General features: G+C 34.8%; 3 protein-coding genes and 1 non-coding gene across 4 annotated transcripts; 1 reads left to right on the top strand and 3 right to left on the bottom strand.

The window, feature by feature from the left end:
• The first annotated feature begins 1,633 nt into the window (after window positions 1–1,633).
• Window positions 1,634–2,170, top strand: LOC140871923 (uncharacterized). The gene has a single exon (XM_073274666.1). It carries the CDS (start codon window positions 1,634–1,636, stop codon window positions 2,168–2,170), a length of 537 nt encoding a protein of 178 aa, XP_073130767.1.
• A 1,463-nt stretch (window positions 2,171–3,633) lies between these two features.
• LOC140872396 (U2 spliceosomal RNA) lies at window positions 3,634–3,829 on the bottom strand. Its single transcript, XR_012147816.1, has one exon. It is a non-coding gene; the product is annotated as a U2 spliceosomal RNA (small nuclear RNA).
• A 2,151-nt stretch (window positions 3,830–5,980) lies between these two features.
• Window positions 5,981–6,360, bottom strand: LOC140871924 (cannabidiolic acid synthase-like). The gene is made up of 2 exons (XM_073274668.1): window positions 6,248–6,360; window positions 5,981–6,182 (listed from the first exon to the last, which is right to left on the bottom strand). The coding sequence occupies exons 1-2, from the start codon at window positions 6,358–6,360 to the stop codon at window positions 5,981–5,983; spliced, it is 315 nt and encodes a 104-aa protein (XP_073130769.1).
• A 7,443-nt stretch (window positions 6,361–13,803) lies between these two features.
• Window positions 13,804–19,419, bottom strand: LOC140871925 (zinc finger BED domain-containing protein RICESLEEPER 2-like). Its single transcript, XM_073274669.1, has 3 exons — window positions 18,111–19,419; window positions 17,276–18,027; window positions 13,804–13,854 (listed from the first exon to the last, which is right to left on the bottom strand). The coding sequence occupies exons 1-3, from the start codon at window positions 19,417–19,419 to the stop codon at window positions 13,804–13,806; spliced, it is 2,112 nt and encodes a 703-aa protein (XP_073130770.1).
• Between the last annotated feature and the right edge of the window lie 797 nt (window positions 19,420–20,216).

Consider the following 20,216-nt stretch of genomic DNA (forward strand, 5'->3'; position numbering starts at 1 on the left):
ATCGGTCGGGATATATGAGTTGAAGGGACCGTACTGTACACTAACCATAATTGATTGGTTTTTGCAGGCACTATCATTTGATACCTAGGGAGTCATGTAAGCGATGCTGCTAGACGTTTACATGACTGGTTGGGCACTATCAGACTTGAGTTTTCTGACGTTCTTATTATCAATGTGTTGATCAATAAGAATGGAGCTATATAGGGTATGCTCATATAAGGGACTTGTTGATCCCGAATCACATGGAGATGTGAACCCACTGCTAGTTGTATCAGTGAACCATTGAGGGTCACACAAGTACTAGCTTTCTAGATCCCGTTGAGATTAAAATAAGTTCAATGTGTTGAACAACTTATAAAGGTGTTTATAAGTAAAATAAATTAGAATTTTGACTTCTAAATTGGAGAATGAATGGAATAAGTAACTTTTAATTTGTGAATGTGTTCCAAGATTAAAAGTTGACTTAAAATAATTAGTTTATGAAAATGGTGATTTTCTAAACTATTATTTTGAACTTAGTTAATTAATTCAAGTGTTGAATTAATTTAACACTAGTTGATATTTTAATATACAAATAATTAAACACTATTGAGTCTTGTAGAGCTCAAATAAAATAGTGTTATATAATTATTATTACTAGTGTACTTGAATGAGTTCAAGTTGAATTTAATTAATTGATTAAACTTAAATGGGTTTAGATTTAATATTTAATTAAAATAAGTTCAAAATACCATTTAAATATATATATTTATATATGTATATATATATATATATAGGTGTGTAGAGTTCTTTTATGGTGCCCAACTCATATGCCCAACTCCATGCCCACCATGTACAATATGTGATAAGTCAACTCATCAATTGTGTTGGTCAACTCACATATTGTACATGGTGGGCATGGAGTTGGGCATATAGAGTTGGGCACAATAAAAGAACTCTAGGTGTGTATATATATATATATGATATATATATATATATGTGTGTGTGTGTGATGGAATTTGAAGGGTTGGAAGATGGTTTACAATTTTCCATGCAAGTCTTGATTTTTTCCATGCATGTTTAATTGTATCCATTAATCTTTGACCATTAATATATTATTATGAATAATATATACACATACAATTTATTTCATTCCAACTTTATGCTTGAAGTGGCCGAACACACCAAAAGAAATTCTCCAAATTTTCTTTTCATTTTTGAGGGAGAAAGAAAAGGAAATTCTCAATGCAAAATTCTCTAAATATTCTAGTGCATATTTAGAGCGGATCTAGATCGTCTAGTCGTGGACCTAATTCGGAGGCTCGAAGTGTTGAATCCATTTTGAGCAAGGAGTGCTCTTGGAAACTTGTAGATTGTATCTATCGTTTCAAGAGCCTAGTTGTTTATCAACTTGGTTGGAGTCATAAATCAATCTTTGAGATTGATAGGTAAAATTCTAAACACCCTATGGTTGTTTAATTTTGAATACTACACAAGTGCTCGGAACTTTTTTTTGTTATATTTTTTAAAATATCCGCTGCGTTTCCGGGCATGAGTTAACCGATCCCCTTCAGGCCATCAGCGTGAAGTTATTCATCTTTCTATTGATTGGAGCAAGATATTACTAAAAGAATTCCACAAGGCATGTAAGATGATGGTGGCTGCTTCTATAGGCAGTAAGTTGGAATCTCCAGTTAGGTGGGCAACTCATTCTCTTTACTGTTTGCGCATGGATGTTGATGTTGTGGTTAATTTCGAATCAAATTGGTTTGCGATTGGTGGAGTGGTTCGTGATCATGTAGGCAAGATTATAATTGCTTTTGGGCAGAATATTACCAAGCCTCCTTCAGTTGTTTATGCAGAATTGATGGCTATCAGGGAGGGTATCGCACTGGTCCAAGATAGAGGTTTAACTACAAATTTTATTTCTTTCGATTCTCTCTTGGCGGTGAAAGCAATCATCGGTTTGGAGGAAGATCGTAGTATCAATGGGGCAATTACTAATGAAATTAGATCTCTCTTAAGCCGTTTTACTATTGTGAAGTTATTTCATATACGTCGGTCGGCTAATGTCGTTGCTAATGCTATTGCTCATTTTGTTTCTCCCTCCCAAGATCCGTTCATTTGGGATAATGAGAATTTTCCGTTTTGGTTGGTTGATCTTGTAACTAATGACATTATGCTACATTAATAAATTACAAGTTTCACCGATCAAAAAAAAAAAACTTTGTGTACGTATTCACTGGCGAAGCCAGCTTGTCCCCAGTGTGGGCACCATGTATATATATATATATATATAATTTTTAAATCCAATAAAATAGCAAATTAATATAATTGTTTTGTCCTTTTATAATTTTTGATCTAAATTTTAGTTCTATTATTTGGGTACACGGTCTATAACTTTTTGTCCAATGTTTTCTTCTCACAAGTTTCTTACATTTTGATTAACAATAATTTCAACTCATATTACTTAATGATTCATCATTCTTATTCTATACAAAATATATGATTTCACCAAATTTTAGGTTCAGTTTTTTTTCCTTCAAAGTTTTTCAATCATTCATTATATATATATATATATATACATATCATGTTTTTTTTTTGCAATCGAGAATGATGTTATGCTTATTTATCGAAATGTAGAGTTTATATTTTCGATCAAATTTTTTTAAATTGTGGATTTTGTACGTGTTGTTCATCTTTTTTACAATGTTTTCTCGACAATTAACAAGTGGGTCTGGCCGTGTGTAGCTTATGATCGAACTTTAAGATACATTAATTTTAGTTGTCGATTGACTGATGTTTTTTTTTATTAATTATAGTTTATTATTGTCTTGATAATCAATATCAATCATATTAACCATGTTTTAAAACTCATTGTTTCTCCTACATGCATGCATGCATGATTCAGAAACATGAAATATGTGGGAATGATGATCTCTAGTTCTCTACTCGATTTCATGAAAACGATATCTTATTATTTAGACTATATTATAATAATTGAGAGGTATATAATAACCATATTTGGTATGACAAGAGGACACATGTTTTTTTTCTCATTTTACCCTCACTTTAACTCTTTTCTCACGTTTTACCCTCATCTTCCTATTTCATTCTCTCTCCCACCCTTCCATGTCTCCATAACAACTTTTTTCCCACTCTCCCACCTTCTCATGTCTCCATAACAACTTTTTTCCACAAAGTAGAAAAGAATTCAATCGTCCAATTCTGAGAGCCAAAATATCAAGCAAAGATAGTAAGTTTCTTCTCCAATGCAAGGATGTGTTGCTACTGTTTTTCTTTTTTCTCTTCCATATCTCAGTCAAATTTTTATGTTTCATTATAGTGAATTTTTTCGATTTCGTATCATCTATGCAATTTTTTTCTACAATTGATACTATCACATTTTATTACTTACACACACGCATATGTATTGTATTACTTACACACACACACGCATATGTATGTGCCACTGTAGCTAGTTATTTATTAAGAAACCCATAAATAAAGTGGAATGATTTTTGTGCCACTGTAGCTAGTAATTTATTAAGAAACCCATAAAGTGGAATGATTTTGTGCTCTCGTGAGAGAGATGCAAATTTTTCCCAAAAACTTTATTGGCAAGTAAAGTGGTTTAAATTTAAACTCTAATTGGAGGGGTGTGCCAGGCCCATGTAGTAGTGCAACACAAAGACGACACTCGGAGGCCCAGGTAGCAAGCTACCTTGTTGGACCTTCCCCCTAAAAAAATTAATTTAATATCGTGTGGGCCATTGGCCCACGTATCAGATATTAAACTGATAAGAACAGATACTACACTTGATCTTAGCCAAAAGGCCGAGAAAGGTATGAGTCTTTAAGTTGGTGAGCCCACCATTTTATATCTCTTTTGGTCTCTCAAACTTATATAAGTACTAAATGTGAGATACAAATAATATGAGAAAGCGATAAAATAAAGTAAATCCCAATATCCCATGATAATAGTATTTGTTCATAAACGTGCAATTTCACCGCCGCCTCACATAAATGTAGTTTCTCGAAATAATAGTAATAATTTTAATAATAATAGAGAACCGAAAAGTAAAAAGCAAAAAAAAAAAGTTAATTAATGTAAGTTATTTGATTTAGATGTTTGGTTTCTTCTTTAACTTTGTGTACGTGTTGGTGCCATATATACATGAGAGTGAATCTTGAAAATTTTCTTGATAATCAATATCAATTAACCATGTTTTAAAACTCATTGTTTCTCCTACATGCATGCATGATTCTGAAACATGAAATATGTGGGAATGATCTCTACTCGATTTCATGAAAACAATATCGATTTTCTCTGTAATGTTCTTTCATCTATCGACCTACATATATATATATATATATTTCCGTTTTATTGATATAGACAAGTTTGTGTTCAGATTAAAAAATATTTGAAAAAATAAGTTATAGAAAATTTTTCATTTTACCCTTATTTAATAAATATTTTAATAGAATAAGATAACTGTACAAGTAGTTAATGATATTAATTTAATAAAAGGTAAACTGATAAAAGAATAGACAAGATCATGACATTAAATATTGAAGTTGGACTATATATGGGACACATGAAAAAAAAATGTAGGCTAAATGAGTGAGACAGATGAAATAACTATTAATGTTTATTTAATTTATAATTTTGGAAATCATGTATGAAATGAAAAAGTCGTTGTTCCGAGACATAGTATCTTTTCCAAGAACAAAAGGTCCTTCATTGATTGTGAAAAAACAAGCATCGTAGCATTGAAGGTGATCACAAATACTAGCTCTATCTGGTAATCTTCAACTCATTACGTTATTTTAGTGCATACATACTACGTTCAACATAGTGTAATTTTTATGTCAAAATATAAATATCATATTCAATCTATCAACTCTAAAATTTACACCGAAAGAATATTTTTATGAATATTTCCTGTTATTTTATATATAAAAAAATTGTTTAACACACAAATTAAAAGATCAATACATTTTATAATAATTAATTTGATGTTACTTAATCTCAATATATATTGAAATTGATTTTTTTAAAAAAATACTAACTCCTTTTTTCACGTACGTACATCTGTCCCAAAAGCATACGAATGAAATATGCGGGAAGAATCTTGAAGATTAATTATTGCAAAATTAAGAGGATCAAGTGGAGAACACATGTACGCAGTACGTGTTTCTTTTGCCATGTCTTCCTTCAACGATGTCGATTTTCTTTGTAATGTTTATTGGTTATCTTGATTTATTTGTCACGATCTGGATCAATTTTCTTTCCAACTTGAAAAACTGTCTCTGGCTTTTGAATTAAGGTTAACTTAAAACATGTAATTTAGATAGTGTTTGCAACCTCTAAAAATAATTGATTATGGAGATTTTCTTAACAAATTTGTTAAGAGAATCTCCATAATCAATTATTTTTAGAGGTTGCAAACACTACCTAAGGTACCTTTGAAGATTTATATCTTTTATTAATTAGCAGCACTATTTATATATTTAGGCACCGTTTGGTTTGAGGTATGGTATAAGTAATATATAGATAAGTAGTATAATGTAATAAAAAATAAATAAAAAATGATAGTTAAAATTGTATTGGATTTGATTGATAGATTATGGTTTATTTGATTTGATTGATTAAATTTTATATAAAAATGTTAAATGATTATTTTGTCCTTTTAACGATAAATAAAATAAAATTTATATTATTTATAAAGGGTAATATAATAATTTGAATTCAATGATTTGATTGATGGGAGATAAATAATTAATGATTTGATTGATGTAAAATAAATAATTAATATATAAATAAATAATATGATGAGAATAACGTGAGATGAGATGAGTTATACATATATTAGTAATATCGTGAATAGAACGATATCTTATGTTATAACTTATAACAAGCTCAAAATAAACTAATAAGAATGAGCCCATAAGCATTGATTTCTTAATATTAATTCCCACAATCTAATCTTTAATTCCACTACCTGATCACAAGTGAAGGAATGCTTTGTTCATTCTTGAAGAAATTCCCAGGATCAACCACCGTTTTCACTCGAACCAATCTGTCGAAATTGTTCTTGAAATACTTGGAACCCCAAATCTTGGCTTGTGGATAACTAGTAGTGGTTCCATTGTCATTGTTGGCCCCGATATCAAGATCCCTGTAATTGACATATGCCTCCCTAGGCGATTTCGAATCATAAGGAGTCATGTGTACTTGTAGAGTCTTCTTATCCAGCTTATGTACCTCTCTGAATCTCGTGCTGCTTCTGCTGCTCCCCAAAACACCAAATGCTGGATCTTGTACAAATTACCAGCTCTATGAGGGAACGGAATCGAGGACGCGGCGATTTCGTCCATTCTCAGAATCAGATCCTAATAGGCTTCGGAGTGGACGGGGCGTCGAATCTAAGGTTTTGGATGGAAAAACTCAGAATGGATGTGTAGGAGGAGTTGGTTGGGGTGTAAACGTTGGATTCGTGTGCCTTCTTCAGACATTCGAGGAAATCAAGGTCATGTTCCTTGGCAGAAGAAACTACAAGTGAAAAGGAAAAAAAAAAGAGTGCCAAAAGGCTTTGCAACTTCATGATTAATTTGATTTAGCTTGTGCATGATCAGAAGAACAGAGTTAAGATTTCCCCTCAGATTTATAGCTAATATTTGTCTAATTCCATATAATAAAAAAAAGGGTCATGCTACATGTATACGGAGGATTACACGTTTGACTTAAAAAAGTGGTTATTAACTGAAAAGCACTTAAAAAATATTTTTTAAGCTATAATTTTTAGCTTTTGAAAAAGCTTTAATTTTGACTTTAAAAAGTGGTTATTTAAGCACTTTTTTGGTCAACCAAATACCTTATTAACTGAAAAGCACTTAAAAAATGTTTTTTTGGCCTGACTTTTGAAACAAATGGGCCTAAGAGAAATTGCCAAATATTTTAGCCATTTATAATGGAACACGAGGCGAGGGCCATAATGAACCTTCCTCTGGAAATGCATGGATTCGGGTTTTATGAATATTTAAATCCTATAAATTAAGGTTGACATGTATTTTTTTTTAACTTACTTAGCTGCCAAAATATTTGATTCTATATTTTAATTTATCTTTGAGATATATTTTATTTCTCATAATCAGCTTGTTTAATTTAGTCAAATGGTTGGAAGAGGATCCTCCTGTGTGATCTGTCCTCGCATATATTTTTTTATTCATATTTTGAAATGTGTTCTACGAATTTCAAGGATTTAGAATGAGAATTCGTTTTTAGTTTGAACGAGAGATATTTAATTTAAAGTTGACATAGCGTTGACTTTATAAGCGACGCGCTCACATTTAAGATAAGAAAAGTTTTTATTCAATTTTTTTTTTGGAGATTTATTCAAAAAATTATTAGGTTATACTCAAACTAACATTTTACATGCATGATCACTGACAAAACTCTTGGATATAATTACATGTAATTATTTTTTACTATCTAATATTTGAAGAGAAAAATGTCATCTTGATTGTAACTAAAATCTTAAAATAATCATAAGGTAATAATATATCTCAGATATCGAATGTAGGTTTATGATCTTTGGTGATCATCTTATATTTTGAAATTTTTATTGATGAAATTAAATTTTATCACATTAAGTCACTATATTTTAAATTTACGAAATATTATTATTGAATAAAAAATATAGAAGTAAATACATAGTGTAGTTTTTTAAAACACAAAAACTTTTGTGAAATGAATTCTCTACTCAACCCGACTCATGATTTTTTTTAATTTTTATTTTAAAAAATAATTTTTTTATATGTGGATTATGTTGACTCGTCTCACATATAAAAACATGTGAAACATATCACATTACACTTATTTTTTTTAAAAAATGAGACGGGAAAAGTAAAAGAAGAAATGATGATACCACATATCCATCCATATCCATATTGTTAGGTCAACATTAAATGGTTTGTCGGGAAACATATTTAATGCTAGTTGGATGGTGGACTGCAGATGGCTGGTGAGGACGCGTGAATTGTACCGAGAGCTCTATTTTATAGAGCTCCATTTCTTCAGTTTTAATCATCCCAACAGAAAGATCCCATCCCAAAATCGAGAGAAAAGAGAGATAAGAAACAAAGAGAGTTTCTTGGTATTTTTCTTGAGTGTTCTCTTGTGTAAGTTAGAGAAATTATTTTCTTGGTAATACTCGGGTGTTGGATCGTGTGAGAGATATAGTGTTTTGTATACACTTGTAATATTTCTCCGGTTATAAATATTTGCAGCAGCTCCGTGGACGTAGCCTATATTGGGTGAACCACGTAAATCTTTGGTGTTCTTGTTGAATATTTTATTCCGCAATTATTATCGTCATGTTCGCTCCGGCATAATCCATAACAACTGGTATCAGAGCAGTTACGGTGTTCGGGAGCCTTGGTGAAAAATTTCTTAAAATTTTGAGTATGCTCTGTGGTTGCAGCTTTGTCTGATCTTCCAAATTAGAAAAGATTTTTTTAAAATTTTATTAAGGCAGTAGAAGCGATGGCCGGAAATGATGGATCGAGACCGGGAATCAATAAGTTCGACGGTACAGATTTCACGTTCTGGCAGTTACAGATTAAAGATTATCTGTATAGCAAGAAGCTACATCAACCTCTATCCGGGGTGAAGCCAGAAAAGATGGAGGATGATGAGTGGGAGCTTCTTGACCGACAAGTGTTAGGGGTAATACGATTAACCCTAACAAAGAACGTGGCACACAACGTGGCGGAGGCAAAAACCACAGAGGAGATGATGTCCATTTTATCGGACATGTACGAGAAGCCATCAGCAAATAATAAAGTGTTCCTCATGAAAAAGTTATTCAACTTGAAGATGGAGGAAGGTGCTTCGGTGGCGGCACACATCAATGAATTCAACACGATTGTTTCCCAGCTAACATCGGTTGAAATTAAATTTGATGATGAAATTCGAGCACTTATTCTTTTGGCGTCTTTACCAAATGTTTGGGAGCCGATGCGGGCAGCGGTTAGCAATTCTGCTGGAAAGGGAAAGTTACAATTCAATGATGTCAGAGATCGAATCATTGGTGAAGAAGTTCGCAGGAGGGATTCAGGAGAAGCAACATCATCGAGATCTGCCCTAAATCTCAAAAATAGAAGTTGGGGCAGGAGTAGCGAAAAAGGTTCTAACCGATGGCGTGGCAGATCCAAATCAAGGAGTGAAAAAGACAAAAATACATTCGAAAAGAAATTAAAGTGCTGGAGCTGTGGTGAAACTGGTCACATGAAAAAGGACTGCAGATCACCCAAGAATAATGCAAATGCTGTTACTGAGGATGTACATGATGCCTTAGTACTATCCATGGAAAGCTCGGTTGATTCTTGGGTTATGGATTCGGGAGCTTCATTTCATACCACCGGTGATCGTGATGTATTCAGTAATTACATTGCTAGTAATTACGGAAAAATTTTCCTGGCAGATGGAAAATCGTTGGAAATAGCTGCTATGGGTGATATCAGTTTGAAAATGTCAAACGGATCCATCTGGAAGCTCAACAAAGTAAGGCATGTACCAAAGTTGACCCGAAATTTGATATAAGTGGGTCAACTCGATGACGAAGGTCATAAAGTGACCTTTGGTGATGGCTCTTGGAAAGTGAGCAAAGGAGCCATGATTATTGCTCGAGGAACGAAAACTGAAACCCTGTACATGACTTCCAGTTGCAGAGACATGTTAGCAGCTGTGGATACTGGAGCTAACTCAAGTCTATGGCATTATAGACTTGGACATATGAGTGAGAAAGGAATGAAGATGCTGATATCAAAAGGGAAGCTATCGGAGTTAAAAACTGTCGAACACAAACTGTGTGAAAGTTGTGTTCTTGAAAATCAGAAAATGGTGAGCTTTTTGAAAGGCGGTAGAGAACCGAAAGCAGCAAAGTTGGAGCTGGTTCATACTGACGTGTGGGGGCCATCTCCTGTGACATTCCTTGGAGATCACTCAAGATATTATGGCACTACTATTGACGATTCGAGCAGGAAATTTTCGGTTTATTTTTTGAAAAATAAATCAGATGTTTATGAGACCTTTAAACAGTGGGGGTTAGCCATGAAAGATGAGATGAATTCACTGTCATCCAATCACATGTGGGAGTTGTCAAAACTTCCTGATGGTAAAAATGTTTTACATATCAAGTGGGAGTACCGGTTAGAACACGATGGTAGCAAGCGGTACAAAGAAATCCTTGTTGTAAAAGGTGAAAAAGAAGTCATTGATTACACTGATATTTTCTCTCTTGTGGTAAAGTTAACTACTATCAGGACTATACTTGGATTGATGGTAAAAGAAGATTTGCATCTGGAGCAGTTAGATGTAAAGATTGTGTTTCTTCATGGTGAGCTAGATGAAGAAAAGAATCAATCACAGGGATTTGAAGTACGAGGGAAAGAGAAAATGATGTGCAAACTTCAGAAAAGCTTGTACGGTCTCAAACAAGCTCCAAGACAGTGGTACAAGAAGTTTGATGGTGTAATGAATAATGATGGTTTCCCGAGGTATCATGCTGATCACTGGTGTTATGTGAAGCTTGATGGTTCTTATATCATGCTATTGGTATATGTAGATGATATGTTGATAGCAGGAGTTTGTCTGAAAGAGATTGATAAACTAAAGATAGAATTTGCTATGAAGGATTTGGGTGCTGCAAAAAAAATCCTTGGAATCAGGATCCTTAGAGATTGGGTGAATGGAGTCTTGAAGCTTGAGAAGATTTCTGAAAGTAAAAATTCTGCTGATATGTTTACGAAGGTGGTGACCACTGACAAACTGAAGTTATGTTCGACTTCAATTGAACTGCAAGCATAAAAGAGGAGGCATGAGTTGCTGCATTGATTGTGTGAAGCCATGATTGGAATCAAGTCTTCAAGTGGGAAAAATGTTAGGTCAACATTAAATGGTTTGTCGGGAAACATATTTAATGCTAGTTGGATGGTGGACTGCAGATGGCTGGTGAGGACGCGTGAATTAAATTCACGCATACCGGGAGCTCTATATATAGAGCTCCATTTCTTCAGTTTTAATCATCCCGACAGAAAGATCCCATCCCAAAATCGAGAGAAAAGAGAGATAAGAAACAAAGAGTGTTTCTTGGTATTTTTCTTGAGTGTTCTCTTGTGTGAGTTAGAGAAATTATTTCCCCGGTAATACTCGGGTGTTGGGATCGTGTGAGAGATATAGTGTTTTGTATACACTTGTAATATTTCTCCGGTTATAAATATTGTTGGAAAATTTGTTATGGACAAATGGATGGTGAATGAGGCTTTATGCTCATTGTCCCACATTGATAAAATGTGGGAATAAATTGCACTATATAATGTCAAAGTTTAGACAATGGGTTAGGGCCCCAAGGGGTACCCATGTTTGTTAAAGGGAGCGGACCTAGTCTAGGCTAGGTTCGAACCATTAGCCACATGCGCGCGCGCGCGCGCCGCCGGCGCCGCTCGGCACGGCACGGTCACGGGCGTGGGCGTGGGCGTGGGCGTGGGCGTGGGCGTGGGCTGGGCTGGGCTGGCTGGCTGGCTGGCTGGCTGGCTTTGACATGAATATAACTTTTTTGGACAAAAATTAATTAAATATTTTATTTTGCTTCCGAATCAGTGCAACCATCCAGCTCGAATCAGTGCAACTTTTCGTGTGAACGGGCACGACTTTTGGTCCGAAACAGTGCATCCTTTTGGCTGAACAGGTGCATCTCTTCAGACCGAACCATTGCAACTTTTCGGCCATGCATGCATCGAAGGGGTGAAACCGTCCGAGGCAGCTTTCCAACGTCTATAAATAGACGTCATATGCATTCATTCCAACTCGCTCATTTTTCTGATTCTCTCTTCCTTTTCTTGCATACTCATACATCTGAGTTTCGAGTCTGAGTTTTTTAAACACTTTGAAGTGTTCAATAGTGCTTCGATTTTGTAGTGCTACTAAATGAAGTTGATAGATAGCGTTCTATCTTGGGAGACACTTTGATCAACCCGTAAGCACCTAGGCGGGCAAATTTGTCTTAAAGATAGAGAGTTAAACTCTCGGCTCGCTATCTTCTCTGTTGCTGCATACGTGCTGTTGAAAGGTGAATAACAAGTTTAAGACAAATTTCGTATGATGGCTACTGATCCTTCTGCCAAAGTCACGCCACCCTCTGTTACGCCCCCACCACCGCCCCCTGTTACGCTGCCGCCACCGGTTGTCACAGCCCCTGCTGTTTCCGATGCGCATGCCGAGAAACCTGAGAAGTTCTCCGATACTGACTTCAAAACATGGCAACAAAAGATGTTGTTTTACCTCACGACACTTCATCTGGCAAGGTTTTTGAAGGAAGTGGTTGCTGTTCCGGCACCATATGCTGACACACAAGCAAAGTCTGCATTCGATGCATGGTCTCATAGTGACTTCTTGTGCCGGAACTATATACTGAATGGGTTGGATAATACGTTGTACAGCGTATACTCTGCAACCAAGACTGCTAAAGAATTATGGGAATCCTTGGAGAAAAAGTATAAGACCGATGATGCTGGCACAAAAAAATTTGTAGTCGAAAAGTTTTTTGAGTTCAAAATGGTTGATACCAAGATGGTGATTAGCCAAGTGCAAGAGTTCCAAATCATCCTCCATGATATAATGGCTGAAGGGATGATGATCAGTGAATCCTTCCAAGTTGCTGCTATAATCGAGAAGCTTCCTCCTTTATGAAAAGATTTCAAGAATTATTTGAAGCATAAACGCAAGGAAATGGGGCTCGAGGACTTGATAGTAAGGCTGCGAATTGAGGAAGACAATCGCAAGTCGGAGAAGAAAGCTGGTAAGATACCGATGGAAGCAAAGGCAAATTTGGTGGAGCCAAATGCTATGAAGAAAAGAAAGCATTTTGGAAAAGATGTGAAGCAAGGGAAGAACAAGAAATGGAAAGGAACATGCTGGAACTGTGGGAAGACGAACCACAAGGGCAAGGATTGTCGCTTACCGAAGAAGGACAATCAATATCGAGCAAATGTTGTCCAACACAAATCTGTGTCTATTGACTTGTCTGAGATAGATCTGTCAGCAGTAGTCTTCGAGGCTAACATGGTTGATCATCCTAGAGAATGGTATATCGACACTGGAGCGACACGACATGTCTGTGCTGACAAGGACTTATTCTCGTAGTATACTCCTATAAGTGGAAGAGAGCTCTATATGGGTAACAATGCGACTTCTAAGATCGTTGGCTTAGGCAAAGTGGTGATCAAGATGACTTCGGGAAAGGAGCTTACTCTTATTGATGTCCTTCATGTTTCGGACATACGGAAGAATCTTGTATCCGGTTCTAGGCTGGTTAAGGCCGGATTTAGAATAGTTTTTGAAGCTGGAAAAGTTGTAATCATGAAAAATGGACAGTTCCTAGGAAAATGATATATAGAAAAGGGACTGTTCAAAATGAATGTAATGACTGTACTTCGTGATCTTGAAAGTAATAAAGTTAATGCTTTGAATTACTTGGTTGAATGTTCTAATTTATGGCATACTAGATTAGGACATGTTAATTTCAACACTTTGAGAAAACTTGGAAAATTAAATCTTATTCCAAGGACTAAGATTGATTCAAACTACAAATGTGAAGTATGTGTTGAAGCTAAATTAACTAAAGTACCTTTTCACACAGTGGAAAGAAGTACAATACCTCTAGAACTAATTCACACTGATGTTTGTGATTTAAAGTTTGTGCAAACTAGAGGTGGGAAAAAGTACTTTATTACATTCATAGATGATTGCACAAGATTCTGTTATGTGTTTCTTTTAAGAAGCAAAGATGAAGCTCTTGAAGCATTTAAGACCTATAAAAATGAAGTTGAAAATCAATTAGGCAAAAGAATCAAGAAAATTCGTAGTGATAGAGGAGGTGAATATGTTGCTCCGTTTGAAGAATTTTGCAATGAATCTGGTATTATTCATCAAACAACTGCTCCTTATTCACCACAATCTAATGGCATTGCGGAAAGAAAAAACCGTAATCTGAAAGAAATGATGAATGTCATGCTAATAAGTTCTGGACTTTCCCAAAACTTGTGGGGGGAAGCAATACTTTCGGCAAATCATATTCTTAACAAAATTCCACATAAAAAGAAGGATGAAACTCCTTATGAATTGTGGAGTGGACATAAGCCCTCATACAAATACTTGAAAGTGTGGGGGTGTTTGGCGAAAGTAGAAATACCGAAGCCAAAACAAGTAAAGATTGGACCTAAGACTGTAGATTGCATCTTCATTGGATATGCAAACAACAGTAGTGCATATAGATTCCTAGTGCACAAGTCAGTGATTTCTGATATACATGAAAATACGATTATTGAATCAAGGAATGCTGCATTCTTTGAAAACGTCTTTCCTTGTAAAGAAGGAAAAGAAAAGAGCTCTTCCAAAAGAGTTCATGAATCCACTAATGAGGAAACTCATGAAAGTGAAAAACCAAGGCGTAGTAAAAGAGCTAAGATAGCTAAAAATTTTGGTCCTGATTTTCTTAGTTATGCTATAGAAAATGATCCAAGGACCTTAAGCAAAGCGTTATCTAGTTCTGACGCTCCACTTTGGAAAGAGGCCATAAAAAGCGAAATAGATTCCATCATGCAAAATCATACTTGGGAGTTAGTAGATCTCCCACCGGAAAGCAAACCGTTAGGATGCAAATGGATCTTAAAAAGGAAATACAAAGCTGATGGAACAGTGGAAAAATACAAAGCAAGGTTAGTGGCCAAAGGATTTAGACAAAAAGAAGGGTTGGATTTCTTCGACACATATTCCCCTGTTACGAGAATAACGTCTATTCGAGTACTTATAGCAATTGCTGCTTTAAATAATCTCGAAATTCATCAAATGGATGTAAAAACAGCATTTTTAAATGGTGAGTTAGAGGAAGAAATATATATGGCACAACCCGAAGGATTCATTGCTCCCGGTCAAGAAAAAAAAGCGTGTCGACTCATTAAATCATTGTATGAGCTAAAACAAGCTCCTAAACAATGGCATGAAAAATTTGACAAAACAATGATGTCAAATGGATTTAAGATTAATGAGTGTGATAAATGTGTTTATATAAAAGGCACACATTACTCATATGTAATTGTTTGTCTATATGTAGACGACATGCTTATAATAGGTAGTAATCATGATATCATCATGAAAACTAAGAAAATGTTAGATAAAACATTTTGATATGAAAGATATGGGAGAAGCAGACGTTATCTTAGGAATTAAGATAGTAAAAGCGACTGAAGGAATTATCCTAACACAATCTCATTATATTGAGAAAGTACTTCGGAAATTCAACGCGTATGATGTTATGCCGTTAAGATCACCTGTGGATTTAAGTTTACATTTATCCAAAAATCGAGGTGAACCCGTATCTCAACAGCAATATGCAAGGATAATTGGGATTCTTATGTATATTACAAATTGTACTCGTCCTGATATTGCATACTCAATAAATAAATTGAGTAGGTTTACAAATAATCCTAGTCATGATCATTGGAAAGCGTTAGAAAGAGTATTTAAATACTTAAAATACTCAATGGACTATGGATTATATTATACCACATATCCTTCCGTACTAGAAGGATACTTTGATGCAAATTGGATATCCGACACTAGGGATGTAAACGAGCCGAGCCGAGCCGAACAGTATCAGGCTCGGGCTCGGCTCGTTTGGTATATTTGGAGGCTCGGGCTCGGCTCGAGCTTCAGCCGAGCTTTTGTAATAAAGCTCGGCTCGGCTCGTTCACTGAATATGTAAGCTCGGGCTTGGCTCGGGCTCGGCTCGGGCTCGGCTCATTTATCATATGGAACGAGCCTGGCTCGAGTTTGGCTCGTTAAACAAGCTCGTTTTCAAGCTCGCTGGCTCGTTTAACAGGCTCGTTAAGCAAGCTCGTATTATGGCTCGTTAAGTGGGCTTGGGCTTGGGCTTGGGCTTGGGCTCGGGCTTGGGCTCGGGCTCGGGCTCGTTTTCGAGCTCGTGAAACTTAAATACAAAATATAAATCTCTATATAAACTAAAATTAATTTTTTCTTAAAAAAATAAAATGAAAAACATAAATAAAACCGTAAAATTAATTATCAAATATATGTCATATGCAACAGTCCACTACAACGATACGCAAGAACAATATAACATCATTACATTGTATATAAACAACCCAAATTAGAAAAACCATTAGAAAAGTGCAAACTGCATCTCAAATAAAAATTAAATCCATCCTGCAACCACCATTCTTCGCAACATCATCTCTAATAAAAATTAAAAATCATTATGCAATATAAAAAATAAAGTCACTATCACAAAGTAATATAAGCAAGCAAAAAATTGAATGCAATCACCATTCTATGTCATCATAATTTCATAATTGGGTATATGGAACCAGGTAATTCAAATTAATTTAAGTATCATGTTATTCAAATTAATTTGTTCCATTTCGATCCACCTCTACTACTTTCTTGCCTCAAGTAGCATTGTTAAGGATTAGTGTTCCATATTGTTGAGATGGAATATATCGTTGCCACCACTGCCAAATGAATACTTAAAATTAACCAAACAAAAGAATCAAAGAAACTATGCATCACCTAGGAAAACTGATATGGTGCACGTGTCACCAAAATTGCTCATACAGTCATACTTATATTTTGAACTCATTATCTTATTTTGTGCCTACAGATTATTTTAAAATTCAGTATGGAAACTTTGAAGCAAAATCTGCATTTGTTTGTGCAAATTTACCATTTTGTTCAGCTCATTTCTATTGGAAGCAATCAGAAACATAAGACCAACTCCAACTCCAATATTGAAAGAGGCCCTCTTTTCCAATTCCTTCAATTTTTGATGATTTTCATGACTTTTTTAAGATTTTAATACTCAGTACTGACCACACATGTATATATATTACATGCTATACTTTTACATACATTATTATATATGTCAACAATACACTCAAAAAAATTAATTAAGGGTTTCTAAATTCATAAAAAAGCGTATAAAATAAATAAATTCAAAAAACAAATGAACTTCACCTCTCAAAGACAATGAGCATTGTGAGCTTATCGCAGTTGATGATAATGTCATTAAGTGAAATGAATCTCTTTAAGTCCTGAATTTTCCTTTTGCATACAAGTACAAAAATTCAAAATGTTAGACATGAATAATATAATTTAATAGAGCATAACAAATAATTAATAAAAATACACAATAAAATTAGAGATTGATCTACTCACCTTTTCTTTTCTCTTGATTTGGTAGCGGGCACGTAACCAATCTTCTGCACAAAGCAACATTTGAACCGTCTCTACTCCCAAATTGGCACGATATGTATCAATCACTCTACCACCCGCACTGAACGCTGATTCAGAAGCTACAGAAGTTACTGGAATTGATAGTACCTCACACGCCATCCTTGACAAAATCCTAAACTTTAAGTTGTTCAACTTCCACCATGACAATGCATCAAATTCATCATCATCTTCACAAAATACAACTCCTTCCTCAAAATACACTTCAAGTTCAGATTTCACTTGCTCCACACTATCAACATTCTTAATATAGTTTGCAAATTGAGTCCTCACTTTACCCTTTCCTTTTCCACTAACAATACTTAGACCACTAGAAATTTCTTTTTGAGTACCACTTGAGACATCATTTTCAGTGATATTTGTTTTGTGAGCCTCAACATATTCACTATATAGTGAACGCAATGTCTCACGAACTGTAATGATGTTCTCAATTGCATCAACTTCAGAATATATCTCTGGAAAACACCATTCAATCAACTTCATCTTATTCCTTGGATCTAATACAGCTGCTATAGATATTAACAAGTTACACTCACCCCAATACTTATCGAATTTCCTCTTCATCTTATTTCTCATATCATTCATGAAACTGCCTTCACCCACATTTTTCTCGTTCAACAGCTTTTTTATGTTATAAAGTTCAGGAAGAAACAAATTCGAAGTTGGATATTTTGAACCTGACAAATGTAGATAATTATATTAGACTTTCAAACAATAATTTTTTTTTATTAAGAAACAAGTTTCAAGTTGAAAATATTACCTGAAATGATGTGGGTAACTTCATTAAATTCTTCAAGAAAAGAACAAACGACACGAACTTTCTCCCAATCATCCTCACTTGGCAAAGAGTTATAACTAGCATCCCTTTGTTGATATCTTGGAAAGATATCTTTGAACTCTAGAGCAGTAGACAACATGCAATATGTCGCATTCCACCTAGTGCAACAATCCATCACTAGTTTCTTTGAAGATAATTGCAACTGCTTTGCAATGTCACTGAAAATATTAATACGGGACTCCGAGGCAGATATGTGTTTCACACTCTCACGCACATTGGAAATTATATTTTGGATCTCCGAAAGTCCATCTTGTACCAAAAGATTCAAGATATGCGCACAACATCTGACGTGAAACAATTTTCCACCAAGAGGAAGACTGTTTTTGTAAGAGAGATTCTCTTTGAGCATTCGAACAGCTACATCATTGTACGCAGCATTATCAACTGTGACTGTCCACACCTTGTTTTCAAGTCCCCATTCAACCAAACACTTGTGTAACACATCACAAACAACAATTCCTGTATGAGGTGGAGGGACTTCACAAAAATTCAAATTTCGTTTCTGCAAATTCCAACTTGAATCCACATAATGACAAGTGACGACCATATATGAAATTTTTTGATCAGACCTCCATAAATCAGTAGTCACACTAACCCTGTTTACATCCTTTAGTTCTGCCAGTAATTTTTTCTTCTCTATTTCATAAGAACTGATAACATCTTTTTTGGTTGTGGCACGACTGATCTTTTGATAATGTGGACTAGCATTTTTCATCAATAAGTTGAACAATTCATATTCTGCAAAGGCGAATGGTAATTCATGAACAATAATCATGTGAGATACAATTTCTCTGATTTTTGCTTGATCATATTTGAAGTTATGCACCGCACTAATAGATTCTGTCTCCGATATGGTTGTCACTATACTTAGATTTTTCTGCCCTTTCTCACTAAGTTTCTTCTGCAAACAACCTTTACCATGCCTAAGTAAATGTGATGTAGGACCAGCCTTAGAATATGACATTTGACGTTTGCAATAAATACATTCAACCTTCAGCGACCCATCTGGAAGAACAATCTCTTTAAAATTAGTCCATACCGTAGATGTGCGTTTCCTTTTCTTTGGTCCATATGGACCGTCGTCCCCATCTTCCCCATCTTCATTATTTTCAAGTTCAATCACATCCTTGCTTTTGGAAGTTTCATTGGCATCATTTGTACTTGGTTGAGCTCCTCCCACCACTGGAGTTGTGCTAGATTCTTGAGCAGATAATGTGTTTGGATTTGACATGTTTGGAGCTGATCAACAAAAATAACAGGGACTGGTGTTATCTACACATTTGCATAAACAAGGAAAGTCTATTCTAATTCCAACTGAAAATGGAGAAGAAATGCAGGAGTTTGTTACAGATCAAGCTCGCATGCGTCCCTGGCAACAATTTGAAAATATAAGATTTGAAAAATTAAAAAATCAAATATAAATTTATAAAAAGTGAAAATTAAAAGTTGATTTTTAAAACCGGTACATCGGAATGTCTACTGTTTTGCATATTCATGGAATAATAATGTAGTTATTAGATAAATCAAATTTGTACAGGAGGTTTTGGAAGCTATATATTTGGGATGAGTGAAGAAATTACCAAAACATCTACTGAAGCTAATGATTAGTTGCCAAGTATGTTGCAAGGATACGATAATACCTCAAAATTTGAAAATATAAGATGACGCTACTCAAGGATACAACAATTATTAATGACTGAAAATTTTAAATTTCTGCTAAAAAAACCACAGTTAAGAAAATACGATTCCCAAAAGCAAAAACAAATTCAGAGAAGTGATTTAAGACGAAAAAGGAAAAAAAAAAAACTTGCCAGAAACCGGAGAGAAAGGAATGAGTACGACTGAAAGAACAACCAATTTAATGCTTTTAGCCCAATTTATTTATCAATTAGTCCTCCGTGCACTTTACTAAAAACGATATAAAGAACATAAGATGGAAACCAAGAAAAGCCAGAAATAGCTCAAACATCGCAAAGAACAGGGGGCGACGATTTGAGCTTTGGGCCTAGATTCCTTAATATTTTTGTA

This window comes from Henckelia pumila, unplaced genomic scaffold (genome assembly GCF_033568475.1).
Source record: "Henckelia pumila isolate YLH828 unplaced genomic scaffold, ASM3356847v2 CTG_461:::fragment_3, whole genome shotgun sequence".
Taxonomy (NCBI): Eukaryota; Viridiplantae; Streptophyta; class Magnoliopsida; order Lamiales; family Gesneriaceae; genus Henckelia; species Henckelia pumila.